The 11,943-nt window shown below is 36.2% G+C and overlaps 1 protein-coding gene across 3 annotated transcripts in view; it reads right to left on the reverse strand.

Annotated features, from left to right (window-relative positions):
• LOC106107317 (serine/threonine-protein kinase ATR-like) overlaps positions 1–11,943 on the reverse strand; it is a 21,004-nt gene continuing 9,061 nt past the window's right edge. Inside the window, exons 14-29 of one of the 3 annotated variants that reach the window (XR_001225860.1) lie at positions 11,593–11,748; positions 10,401–10,627; positions 9,746–9,899; positions 9,300–9,410; positions 9,058–9,224; positions 8,433–8,562; positions 7,847–8,007; positions 7,134–7,290; positions 5,933–6,172; positions 5,195–5,432; positions 4,245–4,386; positions 3,524–3,680; positions 3,062–3,126; positions 1,973–2,156; positions 1,055–1,238; positions 1–207 (exon numbers count right to left, since the gene is read on the reverse strand). Coding sequence is in view for 2 of the 3 variants with exons in the window: in XM_013288127.1 (XP_013143581.1) it covers positions 79–207; positions 1,055–1,238; positions 1,973–2,156; positions 3,062–3,126; positions 3,524–3,680; positions 4,245–4,490; positions 5,195–5,432; positions 5,933–6,172; positions 7,134–7,290; positions 7,847–8,007; positions 8,433–8,562; positions 9,058–9,224; positions 9,300–9,410; positions 9,746–9,899; positions 10,401–10,627; positions 11,593–11,748 (2,706 nt within the window). In the remaining variant the exon portion in view is untranslated. Of the gene's footprint in view, positions 208–1,054; positions 1,239–1,972; positions 2,157–2,832; positions 2,937–3,061; positions 3,127–3,523; positions 3,681–4,244; positions 4,491–5,194; positions 5,433–5,932; positions 6,173–7,133; positions 7,291–7,846; positions 8,008–8,432; positions 8,563–9,057; positions 9,225–9,299; positions 9,411–9,745; positions 9,900–10,400; positions 10,628–11,592; positions 11,749–11,943 lie in introns of those variants that run through there. The other 2 variants (XM_013288127.1, XM_013288128.1) reach the window with 2 other exon arrangements.

Genomic DNA, 11,943 nt, shown 5'->3' on the forward strand with positions numbered 1-11,943 from the left:
AAAACTTAAATATCTTAAATGCTAGGAATATCACAATGTTTTTACAGTAATTTGTACTATAATGTTATTTTGAAATGTTTACAAAAATGCGCCCCATCCAATATACATTTGACAGAGATTCTGAACGCTGGTGGCCTCCACAATTAGATGTTCCACTTGCCCTTCGGGAGACAAAGATAGAGTCAGTTTCTTATTTTTTGTTCGCACCTGTTGACAAAATATATCACATACATTAATTTTACGTGTACACTGGTGCAGTTTGAATAATTAGCCAAACTAACATGGTTAACACGATCCGGCTCGAAGGACCAGTATACAAAACACTACTCAATACCTTTTAGATATCTTAAATTGAAGAAAACGCCGAAAATGTCCTTCAATATACTAAATAATATACTATTTAAACAATATAATAATTATTAAGGCCACGTTTAAATGTCATCAATAATTTTTTAATGTACAGGATTTGAAAAACGAACAAGAACTAGTAAATAAAGCGTTAAGAATGCATGTGTTATGTTTAAGATTCGTTAAAGTCAAAGAGATCCAAAAAATATAGGCATAGTTGACACTTCAAACATTTTTTACATAATCTTATTAACGCTACCTGGTATGCGATAGTCAAAATCACAAACAAAAATTCAAACAATGTAAAAAGGGCAAACACACACTTCTTTGTTGCCTAAGGTGTCAGCAATTACAACACATTTTCGAATAACTCTTTTTTTAATAAAAAGCCATACACTTACGTCACGCTTTAGGCTATATATTTTCACGCCGTTAAACTTAGGGGTAAATATTTTGTATAAAAATGTGGGAAAGAGACCCTAAGTTGCTTCCAACATCAAGGAAGCAAGGTTGCCATGGTTTGACATCATGTCATATCATATGACATTTGCAATTGATGATTTGACACATGTAAACAATAAAATGTTTTTTTTAAAATTTCATGCGGATGAAGTCGTATGGGAACAGGTAGTTGTATATATTTCTTAAATGTCTGCTTTGAGTATTCTTTGTCTTTGGTTTTTTAGGTTTGTAAGAGTAATCTTACCATTCCATTGAGTCGTTGTCGTATATGAGCTAAGTGCTGCAGCGCCTCTGTGTTGGTCCGCTCGGCGCAGTCGTGTCGCGCGCGGCCCCACGCCACCAGAGGGTCGTAAACAAACGGACCCACTACCGACATCAGGGCTGCAGTTTGTGCACGCAGCACGCGCATCACTACCTCACAACACTTCCTAATTACAAGAAAATGATTTAAATTTTAAATATGCGAGCTTCCTATGCCAATAAATTGTAAACACACTTCTCTGTTATATAGAAGCTTTTGCCCGCGATTCCGTCCGCGTAGAGTTAAAAATAACAAAAGTTAGTAAGCCTTTGTGGTCTCCAGACTATTTTACATCTATGCCAAATTTCATTGAGATCCGTTCAGCCGTTTAGGCTACAAACTCTAACAAACATCTAAAGTTTCGCATTTATAATATTAGTAAAATGTAACTAGTAGTGAGGTAGCTATTTATTGGTGAAAGAATTTATTACATCATATATCACATTACATTTTAATGACTCTATTTTATAATAAGAGACTTACACTTACGACACGATTCAGGGTTATACATTTTAACGTTATTTAATTTAGAGGGGTGAAAAATTTGAAAAATCGTCATGCGAGAAAGGATCAAAACTAATAAGCTAATAGCATCAAAGAAGCATTATGTTAACGCTATTTTTTTTTCGAAGGCAAAGATTTCGTTTACAATCAAGCAAAAATGTCTACATTTGCAAATGGCAGGTTTACGTCTATACTAATATACAGGAAAGAGTTGAATTTTTGTATGTATTGAAATAACTTAAAAACTGATTCGATTTCAAAAATTCTTTTACCAATTAAAAGCTACATTACCCTTAGTAACATTGGCTATGTTTTTTTATTGTTTCAAATTCAGTGGAATAGTGAATAATAAAATACCTGAACATGCCCTCGTGCGCGAGCGGGCCCATAGCTGCGCGCATGTTGTGTGTGAGGCGGAAGGGCACGCGCTCGGGCCACTCGAACGTCTCCCCCTTGTTGAATAAGCAGTTGAAGTCCACATGCACCGTGTCGCCGTTACGAGAGTCGAACGATATATTCTCACCGTGACGGTCGCCCAAACCTAACACGTAATCACCATGACTATTGCGTACCCAAGACCAAATTAAAGTTCCTTTTCTTACCATCCTTTTCTTATAGGGAAAAGATGGGATGGGAAAGTGGATTTATCGGTGGAGCATCTGAAGGGGAAACCTCTCAATTTGCGTCCCCTCTAACTAAGGGTAGGCAACACATCTGCAATTGCGAATGTCTATAGGGAGCGGTCGTTTCGTCATTTTGGCGAATGTATGTAGCCGTTTGCTCGTTTTACTTCCATTGATAGTCCAGTTTTGAACGCTATTGACCAAGTTTACTGGCCAAGTTTGAACCGCGCATAATGTATGTAATGCACTGCCATAATGTAAACACCAACTAGTGTCATCCTACCACTATCCATATCAATCCTGAACAATTCTTCCATTATATTAGTATAATTAAAAGCGTCAGTGGCTCAGTGATTTGATCACTTGACTTGTAATCTACAGGTCTTGGGTTCGAATCCCGCCATGTACCAATGTGATTTTCGATTTTTCGAATTTTCATATGTACATAATTTACCCGACGTTCTTACGGTGAAGGAAAACATCGTGATGCAACCTGCACATATCCGCGAAGAAATTCAAAGATATGTGTGAAGTCAACCAACCCGCACTTGGCCAGCGTGGTTGACTATGGCCTAGTCACCCCATATTAGGGTAGGCTCCGAGCTCCTCGGTGGGGACGTATAGTGAGCTGGTGATGATGATGATGATGAATTAAAAGCGATACCAGTAAAGTAGACTAGTAGTGCTCGCAATCGGCGCTAGAATGACAAAATATATACACTAAACAAATTTGATTTTCTTTATTTGAAAATCACCTGTTTCAGTTTTCTTTACCTTTTTTAAAAATGTAGTTAATAGGAATTGGTTCATAATAAGTACTGACCTAATATGTATCCCACCATTGACATAACAGCAGTTGTACGTATATACGCCGATCTAGCTTGATACCTAAAATATGGAAATAAATTTTCTATATAAGAGTATTAAATTTACTTAGTTGTGTATTCCTTTTTGGCAAAGTTCTACATATAGCACTTTTAAAACGAGACTATATTTGCCCTTTTTTCGTTATTTTTTGCATATATTTTAACTAGCTTTCACCCGCGACTCCGTCCTTGCGAATTAAAAAACACTTTGTAAGTGGCATATGTATTCTATGTAATCTTGTATGTTTGTATGTATGTATGTATGTATGTATGTATGTATGTATGTATGTATGTATGTATATTCTTCTAGATTATTCTACATCTGTACCTTTCATCGAGATTCGTTGAGGAGTTTAGGCTACAAACTCTAACATGCATGCATCCAAACTTTCGCATTTATAATAATGTGAGATACTAACCATCCATAAGGATCAGAGAAGACTCGTCTGAACCACTCCTGGAAGACTGGAGGATGTTTCTTCATCAGATGTTGTTCAAATATCCGTCGCATTTTTTCCAAAGGGTCGTTTTTAGAACACATTAATTCTTTCAACTCTCTATTTGTAGTATGAATTCCTGTACAAAAAAATAATAATTATATAAACATTTTGCAACAGTTTACTATATTATTCAGTGGAAATGGGGCTAGAGTTATTTAAGTTTTTAATTTTGGTTTTAAAATGCAAAAATACATTTTTTCTTTACTCTCAAAAAATATTACAGTTTTACAATTTATTAACTAATCATAATCTATACTAATATTATAAATGTGAAAGTTTGGATGGATGGATGGATAGATGGATGGATGTTTGTTAGAGTTTGTAGCCTAAACGACTGAATAGATTTTGATGAAATTTGTTACAGATATAGATGATAGTCTGGAAGAACACATAGGCTACTTACTTTTGTTTTTTTAATTCCACGCGGACGGAGTCGCGGTCGATAGCTAGTAATATTATAAATGCAAAAGGATGGATGGATGTTAGAATTTGTAGCCTTAACTGCTGAACGGATTACGATTAAATGTGGCATAGACGTAAACTCTGGAAGAACACATTCTCACTTTTGTTTTTTTAATTCCATGCTTTGTAGTCTCGGGAGAAGACTACTGCTAAATATAAGATTTGTAGAAGGGGTTACCTTTCTGTTTGTATATATGCAGCAGTATGGGCCTGAGGCCGAGCAGGTGCGGCACCCACTGGATGAGGCCGCACTCCTCGTTGAGCGGCAGCACGCAGTACGTGCGGATGTAGAGCCGCCGCCGCCGCGAGCTCGCCGCGTCCTGCAGGAAGCGGTTCACCACGCCGTTGAACTCCATCAGACGGAAGTCCTTGCGGAGATCGTCGCGCGACTTTAGTAGGATTATGTACGATTTACCGTCGGAGCCTATAAATGTTGCAAGAAATGGAAAACTCCTTGTCTGTACTTCTATACTAATAATATAAAGAGGAAAGATTTTTGTATTTTTGTATGTATTTAAATAACTCAAAAACTATTCGGCCGATTATAAAATTTCTAACACCGTTAGAAAGGTAATTTATCTGTGAGAAACATAGGTTATATTTTTTACTTTCACGCGATCAAAGTTAAGAGCAACTGGTAGTTTCTTATACATAGAATTACTTATCGCTCGGTGTAGGTTTTTCTATATTTTAGTTGCAAAAATATTCTGATTACAGTGACTTTATGAATAACTAGCTGTTGCTCGCGACTTCGTCTGCATGACATTAAAAAAATGATAACAACGTAACAACGTAGCTTTTTAAAGGTGATAACATAGTTTTTGAGTCATTTCAATACATACAAAATACAAATCTTTCTCTTTATAATATTAAGATAGATGACATTGTTTAAGTATATTTAAACGCTACTTAAAATTTAAAAATAAGCTGTTATGATAATGCAAATAAACTATTGTTAATTATTATGTCCTTTTTAATAGTAATAATACTAATACTAACATTATAAATGCGAAAGTTTGGATGAAATTTGTTTGAAATTTGGTTTGATGAAATTAGTATGAAAGAACACATAGGCTACTTTTTTTGTTAAGAATATGCTTATTTGAATCACAACTACAACAAACTAACCTTTTAAAGTGACTTTTCTCGGTTTTTGTAACGAGGGCAGTATCTGTATGTCTTCTTCGATCCCCGCGATGTACACTGCCGGTTCCTTAGGCATATTGAAGTCGATCCTCTCTTGGCGCGCCGCCTTGGACGGCAGCACTATCTTACAGAACTCCTCGAACGGTATCATTATACGACTGAAGTTGTCACTGGTTAATAAACGAGGTAATGTGCGGACTAGTGATGATACTGTTGGCTTCTGTAATAAATGTGCAAATGACTAAAGTACCAGAACCGTGCTAACTAAATATCAAAGCCTGCCTGCATAATTACAGGCATGAGTTGTATTTTTATTTCGTAGTTCGGTGATATACTGACATTCGTTACTTTGTTATTCTTAAAAATAAACTAAAACCATTTACGAAATTAAAACGTTTGTTTTAAAACAAATCTTAAGAACTGTTTAAATTCAAAGACATATAATCCTTTAATTGACTTCAGTTTCATGATAGTTTATCACACTATGTTATGACACACTTATTTTTTTTCTTTATTTTTAATTTATTATACATTTTTTTTTAATATTAAACCACTTTTCAGCAGCCTAATGATCACGGAAACCACCGGATTTTAATGACAATTTACGATTCAAATCCGCTATTCTTTATATAAACTAAGCCAAGCCAAGCGCAAGCCCGTAGATTAATTGTATTGGTACACGAAAAATTAGCTAGAAAACAATATTAAGTTGATACTAACGGTATTATTGGTCGGTATCGGTTTATTGCACAACTCAATCAGTTTCTCAGCGAACTGATTGAAATCTGCAAGCAGTTTGATCATATGGGGTTCCTTGAGGCGCGTGTCCGCGAGCAGGTCGGCGCAGCGCCGCACGCGCTGCGGGTAGCTGGACTTTATCACACACATCATCATCCAGAGCGTGTGCTGAGGGTACGCTAGGATCAGCTTCACTATTATTGCTTTCAGTTGTAAATATACCTTGGAATAAAAATAAAAGCTATAAAGGCAACACTATAGTTTATCTATACTATTATAATAAAGCGTAAACACACACTTCTTTGTTGTCTAAGATGTCAGCCATCACAGCATATTTTCGAATAACTCTTTTTATATACATGCTATACATTTTCACGCCGTTAAACATAGGGGTGAATATTTTGGATAAAAACCCTAATGTGGGAAAGAGACCATAAGTTGTTGCCAACATCAAGGAAGCAAGGTTGCCATGCTTTGACGTCATATCATATCATTTTGACATTTGCAATTGATAATTTGACAAATGTGAACAAAAAATGAAATTTTTAAATTTTATGCGGATGAAGTCGCATAGGAACAGCTAGTATCTAAATAAGATTGATTTGTTTGATTTCACGCATAAAAAAGATCTAATAAAGTTTGTATGTATGTTAAATGCTGTATTAATAGACGGATATCATAGTGATGGAACATAAGCTCAAACCGATTAACTGTAAACTATCGATATTCGATAGAATTATAAAAAATATTAAACTTAACTTATTATTTACCTATTAATTTAATTAAGGGATGGTTCTAGTAGTGAATATAGTGATAACGATGACAATAACATTAACGAATTCCACTTAGATTATGCTCGACTGTATTAGTAACAAATATCTGTTAACGCTCATTCTTTGTATATGTTCTGTATTTTTATTATTAATTAGATTTTGAATAACCTTAAAATAATAGGCACAAAAAGTACTGGTACGATTTTAAAAATCCTTTTACCGTTAGAAAGGTAATTTATTTGTGAGAAACATAGGTTATATTTTACTGTTACTAATGTTGATTACTACTAGGTGGTAAGTGAATACTTTAGGTGATAGGTTGAAAAAGGTGGCGAAAGTAAGTGCTGATCTTTTAAACGCGGACGAAGTCGTAGGCAACCATAGCAAATAAAATACAAACGTATAAAAACCTCTTTAACAGGATGACATATCCTAGATACGATTTGCGAGAAAGCAGTCAGATATAAATATATGGGCAGCCTTTCTGAGTACGTCTTAATGATCTCCGTCATCTGCGCCAGCACTGAGTGCGTGCCTGTGTCCGCTGACGTCACTTCCATATCCAACCTGACGTGTAAATTAAAACTAAATCGCACTCAGAATAATAACAGTTGTTACATTGCTTTAGTATATAATTCTCATACTAAACCTTTATTAAAAAACAAAATAAAGTATATATGACAGTAAATCTAGATTAAGAGATGCCATGGAGATTCCAGTCAATAATTACTTTTTTTTTATAAGAGAAGGGGGCAAACGAGCGGCGGGAACACAAAGGTGGTCAACGACGCCCATGGACATCCGCAACACCAGAGGAACTACAGATGCGTTGCCGGCCTTTGAGGAAATTGTAGGCTCGCTTCTTGAGCCCTAAGGGATTAATAACTAGCCCTACAATTAGTCCCTTAGGGAGTCCTTTAGCATAGATTTAGTCTAAAAATCTACACTAAGGGTCTCCACTTGACAAGTCTGAATAAGGCTTTGAGTGAAAGTTTACATGTATGGATATCGATAAAATTTAAGACAGATATACAACATAGTCTGGAAGAAGACATAGGCTTCTTTTTTTAAACTACGCGGACATAGTTGCGGGCAAAAGTTATACAATATTTAAGATGCATACCATATAGAGAGCATTCTAGGCATACTTTGGTATAGATATTTATGTCCGTATTGCAGCGCTTTTCCATAAGAATTAAGTGCTTGGATACGACGCGACCACGTCATACTGTTCGGTGTTGTGTCGTTACTGGTTACTTTCTCGTAATAAGCTCCCAAACAAACCTATAAAGAAAACAAAACCTTTGAAAAAGTTCAATGTCTCCTTCAGTTTCAACACCTCTCGTTTATAACTAAAGCTTAACGCCTCACATTTTACTGGCAATTTTAGAAATTATGGTTAAATCTTACTAATATTATAAATGCGAAAGTTGAGATGGATGTTTGTTAGCTTACCGCCTAAATGGTTGAACGGATCTCGATGAAATTTGGCATAGATGTCTGGAAGGAGATATGGGCTACTTACTTTCTTGTTGTCATGTCTTGTTTTTTTTTAATACCACTAAGGCGGTGTCACGCACAAAAGTATTAAATAATGGAGCCTAATAAGTAGATGGCGCTACGTTCGGGACGTTTTATTAACAAGCATTGATACGTTAGTTAGATAGTTTTAATCTAGACTACGTTTTAAAATTGTGATATTAACTTACCAAGCTCTTCTCCCATTGCTTGAACTCTTCGACTGACTCCTTGTAATATCCAATATTCACATCTACATCTACGTTGGTCGTCTCGTCATTATACTTCGCTATCAAAAGTTTCGCCTTTGCGCAGATTTTTCTAAAAATAACAAATATTACTCTAGCACTCGGAACCATTAAGAACAACTTTATGCACTACAGGTAATGTTAAAATAATTTTCAAGTAAAAGTAACTCCACATCAAGCACACTTGTCCACGCCCACGAACACTCTAAAGTACACGCCCACGATTTATCTAAAGTCCATGTCCACGAACACTCTAAAAACATGCTCACGAACACTCCAAAGTACATCCCAACGAACACTCTAAAGTACACGCCCACGAACACTCTAAAATACATGCTCACGAACACTCTTAAGTACATGACCACAAATACTCTACTCTACGTGTACTAACACGTCCAAAAACACTCCGAAGCGCACGCCCACAAACATTGTAAAGCACACGCCCACGAATACTCTAAAATACACGCCCACGAACACTCTAAGCCCCTCCGACGCCCATAAACACGCAAAATTTCAGCCTAGGTAATATATTCTTCAAGGTAATAAATTCTTAAACAATTTAATCAACCTTTGTTCTTGTGTAAGTATTTCTATCTGCGGATATGTCTCGTCCAGTCCGCGGCGCAGCGTCGTGAACGCGTGCTCTTGCTGCCCGCGAGACCAGTACATCTTTGACTTCTCTATGAATAACTCTTCAGGGTGATACTCCTCAGCATTCAGGATATACATGTAAGACTGAAAATATAATGAAAATACATTTCTAAATATGTACAGTATGTAAAAAATATCAGAAGTTAGATCGTTTCTTACCTGTTGGTATATCCCAGCCTTTCGAGCATGTTTAGCACTCTGCAGCCAGAGGTCACCAATACTGGCTTTTAAGCGATTTGACGTCATAGGATGTGTCGGTTCTAATAATTCCTGTATGTAAAAATTACAGTAGTTGTCAGATATCTTGACGGCTCTAACATAGCATAATTCACTGCATCGAATACATTAGGTGTAGGTAGATAAGGGAATGCGAGACACAATGCATAGCGCCGATAACATTGTACCGCCAAGACATTTGCAAAACCTATACTATCTTGTATAAAGAATCTTATAAAAAACGAGCTTTTTATTGAAAAAAACCAAAATCAAAATTGCAATCTTCTTTCATATTAGTCTCAAGTTAATCTCTTTGCATGTTTTTTAAAAACTACATTTTTGACTGATTATATTTAATTAAAAAAAAATATATACTATAGTAATATTACTTGTGTTTGCTGCAATAATATCCTCCTAAGTCTGAGCAGGGGCTCCACAGTGCGCACGTCGGACTGCACGAGCGCGAGGCGACGTCGCCACTCCTCTAACAGCTGACTTAGTATCGCCTCGCCTTCTCTGTCACCATCCCTTAAATTCTTCAATCTGAAAAATAGTCAGTAAAACCAAATTAATACAACACTGAATTAGTCGTAGTACCGGAACATTTGCAAAAACAAGAAATTTATCTGAGCTCTCTGAAGATATATAGCAAAATGTTTTCATTTAAAAATATACCATGTATATCTTGTATTTCAGTTTATATTCTGTTTCCATTGGCTGCATTGATCATAAAGCAATGTTTCGAATTGAAAAAAATACTTTCCTAGTTACTTAAGCAGTTCCTTAGTATTTACTTACATATCCTATATATATACTAACTTACATATCCTTAGAACAGACTAATTTAGCTAAAGTTGCCTAAATGATGGATGGACATTTGTTACAGTTTGTAGCCTAATCTGCTGAACGGATTTCGATGAAATTTGGCATAGACGTAGAGGATAACCTGGAAGAACACCTAGGATACTTACTTCGTTTTATTTCCACGCGGTCGGAGTCAGAGGCGAAACCTAGTTTTATTCTAATTTCTTTGTTTTAGCTTACCTACAAAGAACTTCTTCAGCATGTTCCGCTTCTTTAACGATATGCAATCCAAGTACACTCTGATAGCCATTTCTTAAGGCACTTTCTCCTCTACTCTTCCCATCCATTTGTGATAGTAATTTGCTTGTAGCGTCCTTACACGATACTATGAAGGCATCGTGATCTTGCTTTCGATACGCTAATAACACTCGACCCATTAAAAGACCCCAGTTTTCACGAGATGGAGGCTGCAAATATTTGTCTATTTATAAAAAATTGAAAAATGATATCGTACTTTAGATTATCACTAGCTGTTGCCATGCGGCTTCATCCGCATGGAATTATAAAATCTTTATTTTATTGTTTACATGTGTCAAATTATCAATTGCAAATGTCAAAATGACATGACGTGATAACAAAGCATGGCAACCTTGCTTCCTTGATGTTGGCAGCAACTTTTGGTCTCTTTCCCACATTATGGTTTTTATCCAAAATATTTACCCCCAAAGTTTAATTGCGTGAAAATATATAGCCTGAAGCGTGGCGTAAGTGTAGGGCTTTTTATTAAAAAAAGAACTTGTCAAAAATATGCTGTAATTGCTGACATCTTAGGCAACAAAGAAATGTGTGTTTACGCTTTATTATAATAAGTATAGATTAAGTTCTTAGTCTTGTTTTATTAAGTTCTACTTACGATTAGATTTAGGCAATAAATATTTTTAATTATGGTTAGATGATTGGAAAAAATGCTATGCTAGAAAGGGGCAAAACTACAAGTCAATAGCAGGTAAGATGCACGTCTGTGATGATGGCGGAAATTTTTAGCCAATATCATAGGCCGTCGTTGTCATTTGTGCATTTGAATTTTGACTGCAATTGTAAACAAATGTAAAAAAATAAAATAAAATCTTCATAATGCGGAAGATGCACGTGTCCAGATAATCTATACATATAATAAAATTAGATTGTCTGTAATTTCAAAAGGAAAATTTCAGATTTCGAGAAGATGAATTTGCGTTGCTGATAACGAAAATCGCATTTAGAAATGTTTTGTCAGTCTGTCAGTCTATCCGCAAGCTGCATTTGTTGCGGATAATCTCCGAAACGTCTGGGCCGACCGGACTTTCACTGGAGGGTAGCTAACAAAAATGGGCATATTATAGGCTACTGTTTTTTACTAATATAGCGTAGATAAAGTCGTACTGTCACTTACAACAGGTTTGTGAGCGAGTCGATCTAATTCGTCGAAGCGTCCGAGCCTCCAGAGCGGCTCCGCAGCCAGCTCCGTCATGTCGTCGGAGTCGCGCTCGCTCAGCAGACGGTGCGCGGTGAATGGCTGGTCCAGGCTCAGGTAGCAGTCTATCATACCCTGGGACACATAATATTATACTGAAATACATAGAAAACAATATAGTTACACAAAACTTATATAAGTTAAAGAGAGTCAAAATGTATACAGTCAGAACATGTACGCTCTCTCGCTACTAGGCCCATACAATCTGGGTGTCGGTGGGGCCAAGGCTGGCTGGCATAGATAAAAACCTTATTTATACAATACAATTCT

The sequence above is a fragment of the Papilio polytes genome, unplaced genomic scaffold (genome assembly GCF_000836215.1).
Source record: "Papilio polytes unplaced genomic scaffold, Ppol_1.0 DF822067.1, whole genome shotgun sequence".
Classification (NCBI taxonomy): domain Eukaryota; kingdom Metazoa; phylum Arthropoda; class Insecta; order Lepidoptera; family Papilionidae; genus Papilio; species Papilio polytes.